This window comes from Drosophila subobscura, mitochondrion (assembly GCF_008121235.1).
Source record: "Drosophila subobscura haplotype 1A mitochondrion, complete genome".
In the NCBI taxonomy this organism is placed as follows: domain Eukaryota; kingdom Metazoa; phylum Arthropoda; class Insecta; order Diptera; family Drosophilidae; genus Drosophila; species Drosophila subobscura.
In genome coordinates this window covers 1-15,878 of record NC_045530.1, presented here as the reverse complement: position 1 = coordinate 15,878, position 15,878 = coordinate 1, and the positions used below count along the sequence as shown (strand labels likewise).

Genomic DNA, 15,878 nt, shown 5'->3' with positions numbered 1-15,878 from the left:
AATAATGAGATTCTCTCTATTTTTTTTTTTTTTTTTTTATTTGTTTACTATTTTTTTTTAAAAATTGTACAGATTTTAAAAATAATTAATTTATTAATTAATAATAGAATTTAGTAATTTTTATTTTATAAATTATTTTATTAATTAAATAATTTTATTTTTCTATATATATATATATGTTATATAAATTATCAACTATATATAAATATATAAATATATAATAATTTAATAAATATTTATATATTTATATAAATGAATAGATGTTATATAAATTATTAACTAATAACTTATTTATATATTATGTCACCATTTTTGGATTGCGAAATTTTTTATTTAAATTGTTAACTATATAAAGATATATTAAACATTTATATATATATATATTATCTATTAATCTAGAACTAGTATATAAAAAAAAAAAAAAATAATAATTTTTTAATATATATAAAATTACTATTAATTTATTTAAATTATTTAATCATATTATGGTATAATTTTATATATATATAAATATAAATTATTATTTTGATATTATTATTAATATTATTTTTAATTAATTTTAATAATAAATAAATATATATATATTTGTTAAAATTAATTACTAAATTTTATTATTTATTAAAAAATTATTATTTATTAAAAATTATTATTTTTAAAAAATTATAAGTTATAAATAATAAAAAAGTTTTTTAAAATCTTTTTCTTTATAATAAAATAAAGAATTTTTATAAATAAAAATTTATATTCAGGGGGATTATAAATATTTATTTATAAAATTAATAATTTATAATTTATTTATTATTTAATTTTTATCAGATTTAGTAATTAAATAAAATTATTATTTTGTATATTTAATTATAAATTTTTAAAATTAATTTTTAATTATTTTATTATAATATATTTATTTTATATATATATTAAAAAATTATTATTTTATTTTTAAAGTTTTATTTTGGCTTAAAAATTTATTGTTAATTTGATTTATATGTAAATTTTTGTGTGAATTTATATTTATTTTAAAAATAAATGTAATTTATTTAATCGCAGTAATTAATTTTATTAATTAAAGAAATTTAGAAATAGCAATATTAAAAAGTATTGACCAAATTGGTGCCAGCAGTCGCGGTTACACTAATAATACAAATAAATTTTTTTAGTATTAGTTAAATTTTTATATTAAAATAAAATTAAATTTATTAAGTGAAATTTTATATTTAAAATATTTTTATTAAGAATAATTGAAACTAAAAAATTTTTGTAAAAAACTAGGATTAGATACCCTATTATTTAAATTGTAATTAATTGTACTAAAGTAGTAATAGTTATGTTCTTGAAACTTAAAAAATTTGGCGGTATTTTAGTCTATCCAGAGGAACCTGTTTTGTAATCGATAATCCACGATGGACCTTACTTAAGTTTGTTATCAGTTTATATACCGTCGTTATCAGAATATTTTATAAGAATAATAATATTCAAAAATTTTAATAATAATTTATATCAGATCAAGGTGTAGCTTATATTTAAGTAATAATGGGTTACAATAAAATTATTTAAACGGATAAAATTATGAAAAAATTTTTGAAGGTGGATTTGGTAGTAAAATTATAAAGATTAATAATTTGATTTTAGCTCTAAAATATGTACACATCGCCCGTCGCTCTTATTATTAAGGTAAGATAAGTCGTAACATAGTAGATGTACTGGAAAGTGTATCTAGAATGACAATTTAAAGCTTATTTAGTAAAGCATTTCATTTACATTGAAAAGATTTTTGTGCAAATCAATATAGATTGATTAGTTTTTATTTATTAATTATTTTTATTTATAATTTAATTATTAGAAATAACTTTAAAATTCAATGTTTTAGTATTGTTTAAAGAAAAAATAAATTTAATAATAGTTTAATAGTATTGTAAAAGAAAATTGAAATAATTTGAAAAAATTTTATTATAAAAGAAAATTTAATTTATTGTACCTTGTGTATCAGCGTTTATTAAATAAAAAAAAATTATTTTTTTTTCTCGATTTTAAAAGAGTTAATATAATATATAAGTTAATGTAATAAAATTATTTAAAATATTATATTAGAAATGAAATGTTATTCGTTTTTAATGGTATCTAGTTTTCTAAGAAATAAATTAAATTTAGAAATTATAAAATTATTATTTTTTTTGTATAAATTAATAATTTATAATTTTAATATTTTATGGGATAAGCTATAAAATAAATTTTTAAAAATAATAAATAAGTTTAATAAATATATGCTTAGAATTAGCAAATATTAAAAAATGTGTTATAATTTATTTTATAAATTAAATTATTTATTAAATTTTAATTATTTATTAGAATATTAATTTTAATTTTTAAAATTAAGAAATAATGATAGAATTAGTATAATTATAATGTTAAAATTAATTTTTATGAAAAGTTTAAGTAAAGAATTCGGCAAAAATAATGTTCGCCTGTTTAACAAAAACATGTCTTTTTGAATTAAATTTAAAGTCTAACCTGCCCACTGAAATTTTAAATGGCCGCAGTATTTTGACTGTGCAAAGGTAGCATAATCATTAGTCTTTTAATTGAAGGCTGGAATGAATGGTTGGACGAAATATTAACTGTTTCATTTAAAATTTTTATAGAATTTTATTTTTTAGTCAAAAAGCTAAAATAAATTTAAAAGACGAGAAGACCCTATAAATCTTTATATTTTTATTATTTTAATTGTTAAGATTAATTTTGTTTTAATAAATAAAAATATTTTATTGGGGTGATATTAAAATTTAAAAAACTTTTAATTTTTAAATACATTAATTTATGAATAATTGATCCATTAATAATGATTATAAAATTAAGTTACTTTAGGGATAACAGCGTAATTTTTTTGGAGAGTTCATATCGATAAAAAAGATTGCGACCTCGATGTTGGATTAAGATATAATTTTGGGTGTAGCCGTTCAAATTTTAAGTCTGTTCGACTTTTAAATTCTTACATGATCTGAGTTCAAACCGGTGTAAGCCAGGTTGGTTTCTATCTTTAAAAAATTATAATATTTTAGTACGAAAGGACCAAATATTAAAATAATTATATTTTTAAAATGAATATTATTAATATAAGCTATTTTGGCAGATTAGTGCAATAAATTTAGAATTTATTTATGTAATTTATATTACAAATAGTACTTGTTTTATATAGAATTTATTTTATCATTAATTGGAAGTTTATTATTAATTATTTGTGTATTAGTAAGTGTAGCTTTTTTAACTTTACTTGAACGTAAAGTTTTAGGTTATATTCAAATTCGTAAAGGTCCAAATAAAGTTGGTTTAATAGGAATTCCTCAACCTTTTTGTGATGCAATTAAGTTATTTACAAAGGAACAAACTTATCCTCTTTTATCAAATTATTTAAGATATTATATTTCTCCTATTTTTTCTTTATTTTTATCATTATTTGTTTGAATATGCATACCTTTTTTTGTTAAATTATATTCATTTAATTTAGGTGGTTTATTTTTTTTATGTTGTACTAGATTAGGTGTTTATACAGTTATAGTAGCTGGTTGATCTTCTAATTCAAATTATGCTTTATTAGGAGGTTTACGGGCTGTGGCTCAAACTATTTCTTATGAAGTTAGTTTAGCATTAATTTTATTATCATTTGTTTTTTTAATTGGTAGTTATAATATAGTTTATTTTTTTTATTATCAAATTTATGTCTGATTTTTAATTATTTTATTTCCTATAGCTTTAGTTTGATTAACAATTTCTTTAGCTGAAACAAATCGTACACCTTTTGATTTTGCTGAAGGAGAATCAGAATTAGTTTCAGGGTTTAATGTTGAATATAGAAGAGGAGGATTTGCTTTAATTTTTATAGCTGAATATGCAAGAATTTTGTTTATAAGAATATTATTTTGTGTAATTTTTTTAGGTTGTGATGTATTTAATTTATTATTTTATGTTAAATTAACTTTTATTTCATTTATTTTTATTTGAGCTCGTGGAACTTTACCTCGATTTCGTTATGATAAATTAATATATTTAGCTTGAAAATGTTTTTTATCTTTTTCTTTAAATTATTTATTATTTTTTATTGGTTTTAAAATTTTATTATTTTCTTTATTGTAAATAACTTTTTTTAGTAAAGTTAATAGAAAATTTAATTCTATCTTATGTTTTCAAAACATATGCTTATTCAAGCTCATTAACTAATTAATTTAATAAATTATCTCATCATTTTCTTACTAATGGGTTAATTAAATAATATAAAAAATAAATTACAGTTAAAATTTGTCCTAATAAAACATAAGGTTCTTCTACTGGTCGAGCTCCAATTCATGTTAATAAAATTACTGTTACTAGTATAATTCAAAATAAAATCTGATTAATTGGATAAAATTGAATTCCACGAAATTTTCTTAAATTATAAAAAGGTAAAATTATTAAAATTGCAATTGATAAAACTAATGCAATTACTCCTCCTAATTTATTAGGAATTGAACGTAAAATTGCATAAGCGAATAAAAAATATCATTCAGGTTGAATATGTGCAGGAGTTACTAATGGATTAGCTGGAATAAAATTATCTGGATCTCCAAGTAAATTTGGGTTAATTAATACTAAAGAAATTAATAAAAAAATTATAACAATAAAACCTACAATATCCTTGAATGTAAAATAAGGATGAAAAGGAATTTTATCAATATTTGAATTTAATCCAATAGGGTTATTTGAACCAGTTTGGTGCAAAAATAATAAATGAATTATTGTTATAGTTAAAACAATGAATGGCAAAATAAAGTGAAATGTAAAAAATCGTGTTAAAGTTGCATTATCAACAGCAAATCCTCCTCAAACTCATTGGACTAAATCTACTCCTAGATATGGGACTGCAGACAATAAATTTGTAATTACAGTAGCTCCTCAAAAAGATATTTGTCCTCAAGGTAATACATATCCTATAAAAGCTGTTCCTATTACTAAAAATAAAATAATTACTCCTACTAATCATGTGGGTGTAAATAAATATGATCCATAATATATCCCTCGTCCTACATGTAGATAGATACAAATAAAAAAAAATGATGCTCCATTAGCATGTAGAGTTCGTAATAATCAACCATAATTTACATCTCGGCAAATATGATTTACTCTATAAAAAGCTATATTTACATCTGCTGTATAATGTATGGCTAAAAATAATCCTGTTAAAATTTGGATAATTAAACATAATCCTAATAAAGATCCAAAATTTCATCAACTTGAAATATTAATAGGAGCTGGTAAATCAACTAATGCATTATTTGCAATTTTAAATAATGGGTGTGAGGTTCGTAAAGGTTTATTCATTAATTAATTTATTATACGAAGAGGTCCTTTGAATAATTTAGTAATTTTTACTACAACAATTAGTGTAATTAACAAATAATTTATTAATAAAATTGTTACAAGATTAGTTGGAAAATTATAAAGTTTATTTAATGATAAAGAATTTTCTAAAAAATAAGAATTTAAGTTAAAAATTGAATCTATTTCATTATTTATTAAAAAAAATGTTGTATAAGATTTATCAATAAAAATTCTTATAATAAATAATAAAATTAAAATTATTATTGAAAATAAAGTTAGTTTAATTGATAAATTAAATATTTCATTAGAAGCTAGTGATGTTACATAAATAAATAAAACTAATATTCCCCCTAAAAAAATTAAAAATAAAATATAAGAGTATCAAAAACTTTTTGTTATTAATCCTGAAATTAAACAAATGAAAATTGTTTGAATTAATAATGTTAGACCTATAGCTAAAGGATGAATTATATTTAAAAAAATAATTGATGTGGTAAAAATTAATGAATATAGAATTAATTGAATAATTTCAAGAGGTAGTTTATTTAAAATATTAATTTTGGGGATTAATGAAAAAGAAATTTCTTTTCTCTTGAAGTTTTAAAAGAATTTATCTTATTTTTGATTTACAAGACCAATGTTTTTATTAAACTATTAAAACTAATGATTATAATTTTATATTGAAGTTTACCTATAATTTTATTTATTTTAGGTTTATTTTGTTTTGTTTCTAATCGAAAACATTTACTTTCAATATTATTAAGTTTAGAATTTATTGTTTTGATATTATTTTTTATACTATTTATTTATTTAAATATGTTAAATTATGAAATTTATTTTAGAATAATATTTTTAACTTTTAGAGTATGTGAAGGGGCTCTTGGGCTATCAATTTTAGTTTCAATAATTCGAACACATGGGAATGATTATTTTCAATCTTTTAGAATTATATAATGTTAAAATTAGTATTATTTTTATTATTTTTATCACCAATTTGTTTTATTAATAATATTTACTGAATGGTACAAATATTATTATTTTTAGTAAGATTTATTTTTTTAATAATAAATAATAAAATAAATTACTGGTCAGAAATTTCTTATTTTTTAGGTTGTGATATTTTGTCTTATGGATTAATTTTGTTAAGTTTATGAATTTGTTCTTTGATGTTATTAGCCAGAGAAAGTGTTAATAAATATAATAATTATAAAAATTTATTTTTATTAAATATTTTAATTTTATTATTATTATTAATTTTAACTTTCAGTAGAATAAATTTATTTATATTTTATTTATTTTTCGAAAGAAGTTTAATTCCTACTTTATTTTTAATTTTAGGTTGGGGTTATCAACCTGAACGTTTACAAGCTGGTGTTTATTTATTATTTTATACCTTGTTAGTTTCTTTACCTATATTAATTGGTATCTTTTATTTAATAAATGAGGTTGGTTCTATAAATTTTTATTTAATAAATAATTATATATTTAATTATGATTTATTATATTTTTGTTTATTATGTGCTTTTTTAGTAAAAATACCTATATTTTTAGTTCATTTATGATTACCTAAAGCTCATGTTGAAGCTCCGGTTTCTGGATCAATAATTTTAGCTGGTATTATATTAAAATTAGGGGGTTATGGGTTATTACGAGTTATTTCATTTTTACAGTTAATAAATTTAAAATATAGATTTGTATGAATTAGAATTAGTTTAGTTGGTGGAGTTTTAGTTAGATTAATTTGTTTACGTCAAACTGATTTAAAGGCTTTAATTGCTTATTCTTCAGTTGCTCATATGGGTATTGCGTTAGCTGGTCTTTTAACCATAACATATTGAGGTTTAAGAGGTTCTTATACGTTAATAATTGCTCATGGTTTATGTTCTTCTGGATTATTTTGTTTAGCCAATGTTTCTTATGAACGATTAGGAAGACGAAGATTATTAATTAATAAGGGTTTATTAAATTTTATACCAGCTATAACATTATGGTGATTTTTGTTGAGTTCAGCAAATATAGCAGCTCCTCCTACATTAAATTTATTGGGAGAAATTTCTTTATTAAATAGAATTGTTTCTTGGTCTTGATTATCAATAATTATATTATCTTTTTTATCTTTTTTTAGAGCTGCTTATACTTTATATCTTTATTCTTTTAGACAACATGGAAAATTATTTTCTGGTGTATATTCTTTTAGAGGAGGTAAAATTCGTGAATTTTTATTAATATTTTTGCATTGATTGCCTTTAAATTTATTAATTTTAAAAAGAGATTCTTGTATATTATGATTATAATTTAAATAGTTTAATAAAAATACTAATTTGTGGTGTTAGTGATATGAATAAATTCATTTTAGATCGTGAAATATTTATCTATTTGTAGAATTAGATTTGTTAATTTAATTTCTATTAGATTTACTTGTTTTTTTTTCAGTTTATACTTTTTATTAAATAATATAGTTTATTTTATTGAATTTGAGTTAGTTTCACTAAATTCAACAATAATTGTTATAACTTTTTTATTTGATTGAATAAGATTATTATTTATGTCTTTTGTTTTAATAATTTCTTCTTTAGTAATTTTTTATAGAAAAGAATATATAAGAAGAGATGAAAATATTAATCGATTCATTATATTAGTTTTAATATTTGTTTTATCAATAATAATATTAATTATTAGACCTAATTTAATTAGAATTTTGTTAGGTTGAGATGGTTTAGGTTTAGTTTCTTATTGTTTAGTTATTTATTTCCAAAATGTTAAGTCTTATAATGCAGGTATATTAACAGCTTTATCAAATCGTATTGGGGATGTTGCGTTATTATTAGCTATTGCTTGAATATTAAATTATGGGAGTTGAAATTATATTTTTTATTTAGAAGTAATAAAAAATGATTTTGAAATAATAATAATTGGTAGTTTAGTTATATTAGCTGCTATAACAAAAAGAGCTCAAATTCCTTTTTCTTCATGATTGCCTGCTGCTATAGCAGCCCCTACACCTGTTTCTGCTTTAGTACATTCTTCTACTTTAGTAACTGCTGGTGTTTATCTTTTAATTCGATTTAATATTTTATTAAGAACTTCTTGATTAGGCCAGTTGTTACTATTATTATCTGGTTTAACAATATTTATAGCTGGATTAGGGGCTAATTTTGAATTTGATTTAAAGAAAATTATTGCTTTATCAACTTTGAGACAATTAGGGTTAATAATAAGAATTTTATCCATAGGATTTTATAAGTTAGCTATATTTCATTTGTTAACTCATGCTTTATTTAAGGCTTTATTATTTATATGTGCTGGAGCAATTATTCATAATATAAATAATTCTCAAGATATTCGTTTAATGGGTGGTTTAAGAATTCATATGCCTTTGACTTCTGCTTGTTTTAATGTCTCTAATTTAGCTTTATGTGGTATACCTTTTTTAGCTGGATTTTATTCAAAAGATATAATTTTAGAAATTGTTATAATTAGAAATATTAATTTTTTTTCTTTCTTTTTATATTTTTTTTCTACTGGTTTGACAGTTAGATATTCTTTTCGATTAGTTTATTATTCAATAACTGGAGATTTAAATTGTGGAAGTTTAAATATACTAAATGATGAAAGATGAATTATACTTCGTGGTATATTAGGTTTATTATTTATAAGAATTATTGGGGGTAGAATATTAAATTGATTAATTTTTCCTTACCCATATATAATTTGTTTACCTTTGTATATAAAATTATTAACTTTATTTGTTTGTATTTTTGGGGGTTTATTTGGTTATTTGATTTCTGTAACAAAATTATATAATTTAAATAAATCTTTTTTATATTATAATTTATCAACTTTTTTAGGTTCTATATGATTTATACCTTATATTAGAACTTATGGGATAATTTTTTATCCTTTAAGTTATGGACAAGTTGTTGTAAAAAGATTTGACCAAGGATGATCAGAATATTTTGGTGGTCAACATTTGTACCAAAAATTGGTTAATTATTCACAAACTTTATTTTTAATACATAATAATAGTTTAAAAATTTATTTAATATTATTTGTATTTTGAATTTTAATTTTGTTAAATTTTTTATTATTTATTTATTCAAATAGCTTATAGTTAGAGTATGACATTGAAGATGTTATGGAGATTAAATAATCTTTGAATATAGTGAACTAAATTTAGTAATTTATAAAAAAAATATTTTTATTTTTACAATGAAAATGTAATGTTTTATTTAAACTATATAAACAGAAGTATAAATGGAATTTAACCATTAAAAGAAAAAAGTTAGCAGCTTTTACTTGATCACCATACTTCCTTAATTGGAGTTTATACTCAATTGTATCATTAACAGTGATAAGCCTCTTTTTGGCTTCAATTAAAGAATAAGGGTAAAATTACCTAAGATTAGGTCGAAACTAATTGCAATAAATCGCTTCATATTCTTAAGGTAGATTGAATATTCAATACTTTTTGAATGCAAATCAAATGTTATAATTAACTACGACCCTAATTAATTTGATCAGTTTAATATACCTTGATTTCATTCATGATATAAACCAATTAATAAAATTAAAATAAAAATAATTGAAGTAGTTGTTCAAATTATAATATTTGAAAATTTTATAATAATAATTATTGGTAAAATTAAAGCAATTTCTACATCAAAAATTAAAAAAATAATAGTAATTAAAAAAAATCGTAAAGAAAATGGTAGTCGTGAGGATGATTTTGGGTCAAATCCACATTCAAATGGTGATCTTTTTTCTCGGTCAATTAAAGCTTTTTTTGATAAAATTGAAGCTAAAAATATTACAATAGTTACAATTGTTAAAATTAAAGAAGCAATTAAAATAATTGATAAAATTATCTATACTGTTATTAACAGACTTTATGATTGGAAGTCAAATATACTTTTATATTATATAGATAAAAATTAATTGATTAACCTCCTCATCAATAAATTGTAATATACAAAAATAATCAAACTACATCAACAAAGTGTCAGTATCAAGCTGCAGCTTCAAAACCAAAATGATGATTTTTTGAAAAGTGATTATTTAAATGACGTAATAAACATACTAATAAAAAAGTTGTTCCAATTAATACATGAACTCCATGAAATCCTGTTGCTATATAAAATGTTGAACCATAAACTGAATCTGCAATTGTAAAAGGAGCTTCAATATATTCATATGCTTGTAAAATAGTAAAATAAACACCTAATAAAACAGTAAAAAATAATCCTTGGGTAGTTTGTGAATGGTTTCTTTCTATTAGTCTGTGATGGGCTCAAGTTACTGTAATTCCTGAAGCTAATAAAATTGCTGTATTTAATAAAGGAATTTGAAACGGATTAAATGAAATAATTCCTATAGGAGGTCATGAAGCTCCAATTTCAATTGCTGGTGATAAACTTCTATGAAAAAAAGCTCAAAAAAAACTTACAAAAAATAATACTTCTGATAAAATAAATAAAATTATTCCTCATCGTAATCCAATAGTTACTGCGTAAGTATGAAGTCCTTGATAAGTTCCTTCACGTGAAACATCTCGTCATCACTGGTATACAGTTAAAATAGTAATTACATTTCCTAAAAAAAATAATGAAATATCATATTGATGAAATCATTTTACTATCCCTGAAACAGTTGTTATTGCACCAATTGCTCCTGTTAGGGGTCATGGACTATAATCAACTAAATGAAATGGGTGATTTGAATGTGTAGACATTAATTAATTAATTTACTTCACTAGAGTATAATGTTCTTAAAACAGCAAATACATAAGATTGAATTATAGCTACAGCTGATTCAAGAACTAATAAAGCAATTTGAGCTACTAATAAAAATGTTACTAATATATAAGATATAGAAGGTCCTGTATTACCTAATAATGTTAGTAATAAATGTCCGGCAATTATATTAGCAGTTAATCGTACAGCTAATGTTCCTGGTCGAATAATATTTCTAATAGTTTCAATACATACTATAAATGGTATTAAAACAGCTGGAGTTCCTTGTGGTACTAAATGAGCAAATATATGTTGTGTATGATTAATTCATCCAAATAATATAAAACATAATCATAAGGGTAAAGCTAAAGAAAGTGTTAATGTTAAATGACTTGTTCTAGTAAAAATATATGGAAATAATCCTATAAAATTATTAAATAAAATCAAAGAAAATAATGAAATAAAAATAAATGTAGATCCATTATGACCTGAAGGACCTAATAAAGTTTTAAATTCTTTATGTAAAGTTAATAAGATTGAATTTCAAAAAATATTAAATCGAGAGGGCATTAATCAATAAATTGATGGAATTATTAAAAGTCCTAAAAATGTTCTTAATCAATTTAATGAAAGTCCGAAAATTGCAGATGGGTCAAATACAGAAAATAAATTAGTTATCATTTTCAATTTATTGAATTTAAATTAATATTTTTTAATTCATTAGATTTAGGTGAAGTTGGTATATAAGAGTAATAATTAATTGAACAAAATAAAATAAATGTGATAGAAAATACAATAAATAAAAGTAATCATCTAATAGGGGCTATTTGTGGAATCAAAAAATATTAAAATTTTAATAATTTTAGTTTGACATACTAATGTTATATATTTAACTAATTTTTTCATTAGAAGTAATTGCTAATTTACTATAGAGTGGTTTAAGAGACCAATACTTGCTTTCAGTAGAAGTAATTGCTAATTTACTATAGAGTGGTTTAAGAGACCAATACTTGCTTTCAGTCATCTAATGAAGAATTTACTTTATCAGAAATTCATTTAATAAAATAATTTACCGGAACACTTTCAATTACAATAGGTATAAAACTATGATTTGCCCCACAAATTTCTGAACATTGTCCATAAAATAAACCAGGTCGGTTAATAAAAAAATTAGTTTGATTTAATCGACCAGGAGTACCATCGACTTTTACACCTAAAGCAGGAATTGTTCATGAATGAATAACATCTGCTGCTGTTACTAAAATTCGAATTTGAGAATTTATTGGTAAAACAATACGGTTATCAACGTCTAGTAAACGGAATCCATCATTTGATAATTCATTTGTTGGAATTATATATGAATCAAATTCAATATCATTAAAATCTGAATATTCATAACTTCAGTATCATTGATGACCAATTCTTTTTAGTGTAATTGATGGTTCATTAATTTCATCTAATAAATATAAAAGTCGTAAAGAAGGTATAGCAATAAATAAAAGAATAATAGCTGGTAAAATTGTTCAAATTATTTCAATTAATTGACCGTGCAATAGAAATCGATTTACGTATCTATTAAAAAATAATATAACTATTAAATATCCTACTAAAACGGTAATTATTACTAAAATTAATAATGCGTGATCGTGGAAAAAAATTAATTGTTCTATTAGAGGAGAAGCTCTATCTTGTAAACCTAAGTTAGCTCATGTAGACATTAATTTTCTAATGAAAGTAAAATACTTTATATATGGAGCTTAAATCCATTGCACTAATCTGCCACATTAGAAATTAATTAGTTAAAAGAGGTAATTCAGAATAACTATGTTCAGAAGGTGGTGTATTTTGGTATCATTCAATAGATGAACATAATTGAATTGGGTAAATTACTTGTCGTTGTGAAACTAAACTTTCTCAAATAATATAAAAAAAGAATAAAATTCCTAAAAGGGAGATAGAAGATCCAATTGTTGAAACTACATTTCATGTAGTATAAGCATCTGGGTAATCTGAATAACGTCGAGGTATACCTGCTAATCCTAGAAAATGTTGAGGGAAAAATGTTAAATTTACTCCAATAAATATAATAACAAATTGACTTTTTAATAATTTGTTATTTATTGTTAATCCTGTAAATAAAGGATATCAATGGATAAATCCTGCTATAATAGCAAACACAGCTCCTATTGATAAAACATAATGAAAATGGGCTACTACATAGTATGTGTCATGTAAAATGATATCAACAGATGAATTAGCTAAAACTACACCTGTTAATCCTCCAACTGTAAATAAAAATACAAATCCTAAAGCTCATAAAATAGCAGGTGAATAAGATAGTTGAGCCCCATGAAGAGTTGCTAATCAACTAAAAATTTTAATTCCAGTAGGAACAGCAATAATTATAGTAGCTGAAGTAAAGTAAGCTCGTGTATCTACATCTATACCTACTGTAAATATATGATGAGCTCATACAATGAATCCAAGTAAACCAATAGCTAATATAGCATAAATTATTCCTAAAGACCCAAAAGTTTCCTTTTTACCTGATTCTTGACTAATAATGTGAGAAATTATTCCAAAACCAGGTAAAATTAAAATATATACTTCTGGGTGACCGAAAAATCAAAATAAGTGTTGATATAAAATAGGATCCCCACCTCCCGCTGGATCAAAAAATGAAGTATTTAAATTTCGATCAGTTAATAACATAGTAATTGCTCCAGCTAATACTGGTAATGATAATAAAAGTAATAAAGCTGTAATTACAACTGATCAAACAAATAAAGGTATTCGATCTAAAGTAATACCAGAAGATCGTATATTAATTACTGTTGTAATGAAATTTACAGCCCCTAAAATTGAAGAAATTCCTGCTAAGTGAAGAGAAAAAATAGCTAAATCTACTGATGCACCTCCATGAGCAATTCCAGAAGATAATGGAGGGTAAACTGTCCATCCAGTACCAGCTCCATTTTCAACTATACTTCTTACTAATAAAAGAGAAAGGGCAGGAGGTAGTAATCAAAATCTTATATTATTTATTCGAGGAAAAGCTATATCTGGGGCTCCTAATATTAAAGGAACTAGTCAATTTCCAAATCCTCCAATTATAATAGGTATAACTATAAAAAAAATTATAATAAATGCATGAGCTGTTACAATTACGTTATAAATTTGATCATCTCCAATTAAAGCTCCTGGGTGACCAAGTTCAGCTCGAATTAAAATTCTCAAAGATGTTCCGACTATTCCAGCTCATGCTCCAAAAATAAAATATAATGTTCCAATATCTTTATGATTTGTAGAAAATAATCATTGTCGCGATTAAGTGGCTGAAGTTTAGGCGATAGATTGTAAATTTATTTATAAGAGTTATTCTTCTTAATCAAGTCTTATAGTCAATAATGACATCAAACTGCAATTTTGAAGGAGTAAAAAATTACTAAGGCTTAAAGGAATTTCTTTATTTACAGCTTTGAAGGCTATTAGTTTATTTAACTTAAAGCCTTAAAGTATAAAAAAAAATAAAGAAATTATAAATAGTCCAAAAATTGAAAAAAATGTTAAAATTAAATATAATCTTATATTATAATTTCTAAATTTTATACCAATTATTCAATTATTTTCATAATAATTTAGTATAAATGCTGAGTAACAAATTCGTAAATAAAAAAATAAAGTAATCAATGTTGATATTATTATAATTGTTAAAGTAAAATATTGATTACAAAATGTTAATTGTTGGATTACTAATCATTTTGGTAAAAATCCTAAAAAAGGTGGCAATCCACCTAGAGATAAAAAATTTATGAATAGAGTAAATTTTAAAATTTTTCTTCTTATAAATCATGAAAATAACTGATTTAAATGAAATAATTTAAAAATATTAAATATAAAAGTTAAAATAAATGATAAAAAAGAATAAAATAAAAAGTAAATTAATCAAATTGATTCACTAATTATTAAACTTATTAACATTCATCCTAAATGATTAATTGAAGAAAATGCTATTAATTTTCGTAAAGAAGTTTGATTTAAACCTCCAATTGCACCAATAATAACTGATAAAATTACTCTAATTAACAATAAATTTTTTACATTTAAATAAGAAATTAATATTAATGGGGCAATTTTTTGTCAAGTTATTAATATTAATGCGTTTATTCAAGTTAATCCTTCTATTATATTAGGAAATCAAAAATGAAAAGGAGCTGCTCCTCTTTTTAATAATAAAGCAGACATAATAATTATAGAAGTAAATGATTCATTAATTTCTATATTCATGTTATTTTTTAATATTAAAATAATAGAAGAAAATAAAAGTACAGTTGAAGCTAAAGCTTGGGTTAAAAAATATTTTAAAGAAGATTCTGTAGATATTGTGTTATTATTATCTCTTAACAGGGGGATAAAAGATAACAAATTAATTTCAAGACCTATTCAAGCTCCTAACCAAGAATTTGATGTTACTGTAATTAATGTTCCAATAATTATAATCGTTGTGAATAAAATTTTTGAAGAATTATTAAAAATTAAAAAGAAAAGGATTATAACCTTTATAAATGGGGTATGAACCCAGTAGCTTAATTAGCTTATCTTTTTATATTTTGGTGTATGATGCACAAAAGTTTTTGATATTTTGGTGTATGATGCACAAAAGTTTTTGATACTTTTAGAAATAGTTTAATTCTATTAGATATAAAGTCTTTTTAAAAAAAACAACAAAACTTGTTAATGAATACAGTAAACTGCATGATTTACCCTATCAAGGTAATCCTTTTTATCAGGCAATTCATT

The 15,878-nt window shown here is 21.8% G+C and overlaps 13 protein-coding genes and 24 non-coding genes across 37 annotated transcripts; 14 read left to right on the top strand and 23 right to left on the bottom strand. All coding sequences in view use genetic code 5, as the record gives it.

Annotated features, from left to right (window-relative positions):
* The first annotated feature begins 940 nt into the window (after positions 1-940).
* Positions 941-1,722, top strand: GU283_mgr01. The gene has a single exon. It is a non-coding gene; the product is annotated as a 12S ribosomal RNA (ribosomal RNA).
* Positions 1,723-1,794, top strand: trnV-uac. Its single transcript has one exon. It is a non-coding gene; the product is annotated as a tRNA-Val (tRNA).
* Position 1,795: 1 nt separating this feature from the next.
* Positions 1,796-3,113, top strand: GU283_mgr02. The gene has a single exon. It is a non-coding gene; the product is annotated as a 16S ribosomal RNA (ribosomal RNA).
* Position 3,114: 1 nt separating this feature from the next.
* Positions 3,115-3,179, top strand: trnL-uag. Its single transcript has one exon. It is a non-coding gene; the product is annotated as a tRNA-Leu (tRNA).
* Positions 3,180-3,189: 10 nt separating this feature from the next.
* Positions 3,190-4,128, top strand: ND1 (NADH dehydrogenase subunit 1). Its single transcript has one exon. It carries the CDS (start codon positions 3,190-3,192, stop codon positions 4,126-4,128), a length of 939 nt encoding a protein of 312 aa, YP_009725130.1.
* Positions 4,129-4,144: 16 nt separating this feature from the next.
* On the bottom strand, positions 4,145-4,210 carry trnS-uga. Its single transcript has one exon. It is a non-coding gene; the product is annotated as a tRNA-Ser (tRNA).
* A 2-nt stretch (positions 4,211-4,212) lies between these two features.
* On the bottom strand, positions 4,213-5,349 carry CYTB (cytochrome b). Its single transcript has one exon. The coding sequence runs from the start codon at positions 5,347-5,349 to the stop codon at positions 4,213-4,215; it is 1,137 nt and encodes a 378-aa protein (YP_009725129.1).
* A 3-nt stretch (positions 5,350-5,352) lies between these two features.
* Positions 5,353-5,877, bottom strand: ND6 (NADH dehydrogenase subunit 6). Its single transcript has one exon. The coding sequence runs from the start codon at positions 5,875-5,877 to the stop codon at positions 5,353-5,355; it is 525 nt and encodes a 174-aa protein (YP_009725128.1).
* Positions 5,878-5,879: 2 nt separating this feature from the next.
* On the top strand, positions 5,880-5,945 carry trnP-ugg. The gene has a single exon. It is a non-coding gene; the product is annotated as a tRNA-Pro (tRNA).
* Positions 5,946-6,010, bottom strand: trnT-ugu. The gene has a single exon. It is a non-coding gene; the product is annotated as a tRNA-Thr (tRNA).
* A 2-nt stretch (positions 6,011-6,012) lies between these two features.
* Positions 6,013-6,303, top strand: ND4L (NADH dehydrogenase subunit 4L). Its single transcript has one exon. It carries the CDS (start codon positions 6,013-6,015, stop codon positions 6,301-6,303), a length of 291 nt encoding a protein of 96 aa, YP_009725127.1.
* On the top strand, positions 6,303-7,643 carry ND4 (NADH dehydrogenase subunit 4). The gene has a single exon. It carries the CDS (start codon positions 6,303-6,305, stop codon positions 7,641-7,643), a length of 1,341 nt encoding a protein of 446 aa, YP_009725126.1.
* On the top strand, positions 7,643-7,708 carry trnH-gug. Its single transcript has one exon. It is a non-coding gene; the product is annotated as a tRNA-His (tRNA).
* A 15-nt stretch (positions 7,709-7,723) lies between these two features.
* ND5 (NADH dehydrogenase subunit 5) lies at positions 7,724-9,443 on the top strand. Its single transcript has one exon. A coding segment is annotated over exon 1 (1,720 nt).
* trnF-gaa lies at positions 9,444-9,509 on the top strand. Its single transcript has one exon. It is a non-coding gene; the product is annotated as a tRNA-Phe (tRNA).
* Positions 9,510-9,527: 18 nt separating this feature from the next.
* On the bottom strand, positions 9,528-9,593 carry trnE-uuc. Its single transcript has one exon. It is a non-coding gene; the product is annotated as a tRNA-Glu (tRNA).
* On the bottom strand, positions 9,594-9,661 carry trnS-gcu. The gene has a single exon. It is a non-coding gene; the product is annotated as a tRNA-Ser (tRNA).
* Positions 9,662-9,726, bottom strand: trnN-guu. The gene has a single exon. It is a non-coding gene; the product is annotated as a tRNA-Asn (tRNA).
* trnR-ucg lies at positions 9,727-9,789 on the bottom strand. Its single transcript has one exon. It is a non-coding gene; the product is annotated as a tRNA-Arg (tRNA).
* Position 9,790: 1 nt separating this feature from the next.
* trnA-ugc lies at positions 9,791-9,855 on the bottom strand. Its single transcript has one exon. It is a non-coding gene; the product is annotated as a tRNA-Ala (tRNA).
* Positions 9,856-9,857: 2 nt separating this feature from the next.
* ND3 (NADH dehydrogenase subunit 3) lies at positions 9,858-10,211 on the bottom strand. The gene has a single exon. The coding sequence runs from the start codon at positions 10,209-10,211 to the stop codon at positions 9,858-9,860; it is 354 nt and encodes a 117-aa protein (YP_009725124.1).
* On the bottom strand, positions 10,212-10,275 carry trnG-ucc. Its single transcript has one exon. It is a non-coding gene; the product is annotated as a tRNA-Gly (tRNA).
* Positions 10,276-10,288: 13 nt separating this feature from the next.
* COX3 (cytochrome c oxidase subunit III) lies at positions 10,289-11,077 on the bottom strand. The gene has a single exon. The coding sequence runs from the start codon at positions 11,075-11,077 to the stop codon at positions 10,289-10,291; it is 789 nt and encodes a 262-aa protein (YP_009725123.1).
* Positions 11,078-11,084: 7 nt separating this feature from the next.
* ATP6 (ATP synthase F0 subunit 6) lies at positions 11,085-11,759 on the bottom strand. The gene has a single exon. The coding sequence runs from the start codon at positions 11,757-11,759 to the stop codon at positions 11,085-11,087; it is 675 nt and encodes a 224-aa protein (YP_009725122.1).
* On the bottom strand, positions 11,753-11,914 carry ATP8 (ATP synthase F0 subunit 8). The gene has a single exon. It carries the CDS (start codon positions 11,912-11,914, stop codon positions 11,753-11,755), a length of 162 nt encoding a protein of 53 aa, YP_009725121.1.
* Positions 11,915-11,981, bottom strand: trnD-guc. Its single transcript has one exon. It is a non-coding gene; the product is annotated as a tRNA-Asp (tRNA).
* Positions 11,982-12,037: 56 nt separating this feature from the next.
* trnK-cuu lies at positions 12,038-12,108 on the bottom strand. The gene has a single exon. It is a non-coding gene; the product is annotated as a tRNA-Lys (tRNA).
* COX2 (cytochrome c oxidase subunit II) lies at positions 12,109-12,796 on the bottom strand. The gene has a single exon. A coding segment is annotated over exon 1 (688 nt).
* Positions 12,797-12,801: 5 nt separating this feature from the next.
* Positions 12,802-12,867, bottom strand: trnL-uaa. Its single transcript has one exon. It is a non-coding gene; the product is annotated as a tRNA-Leu (tRNA).
* A 2-nt stretch (positions 12,868-12,869) lies between these two features.
* Positions 12,870-14,405, bottom strand: COX1 (cytochrome c oxidase subunit I; the record flags this gene model as incomplete). Its single annotated transcript has 1 exon — positions 12,870-14,405. A coding segment is annotated over one exon (1,536 nt), but the record flags the coding sequence as incomplete, so codon positions are not given.
* Positions 14,404-14,469, top strand: trnY-gua. Its single transcript has one exon. It is a non-coding gene; the product is annotated as a tRNA-Tyr (tRNA).
* On the top strand, positions 14,470-14,532 carry trnC-gca. The gene has a single exon. It is a non-coding gene; the product is annotated as a tRNA-Cys (tRNA).
* Positions 14,525-14,590, bottom strand: trnW-uca. The gene has a single exon. It is a non-coding gene; the product is annotated as a tRNA-Trp (tRNA).
* Positions 14,589-15,614, bottom strand: ND2 (NADH dehydrogenase subunit 2). The gene has a single exon. It carries the CDS (start codon positions 15,612-15,614, stop codon positions 14,589-14,591), a length of 1,026 nt encoding a protein of 341 aa, YP_009725118.1.
* On the bottom strand, positions 15,615-15,683 carry trnM-cau. Its single transcript has one exon. It is a non-coding gene; the product is annotated as a tRNA-Met (tRNA).
* A 31-nt stretch (positions 15,684-15,714) lies between these two features.
* Positions 15,715-15,783, top strand: trnQ-uug. Its single transcript has one exon. It is a non-coding gene; the product is annotated as a tRNA-Gln (tRNA).
* Positions 15,784-15,813: 30 nt separating this feature from the next.
* Positions 15,814-15,878, bottom strand: trnI-gau. Its single transcript has one exon. It is a non-coding gene; the product is annotated as a tRNA-Ile (tRNA).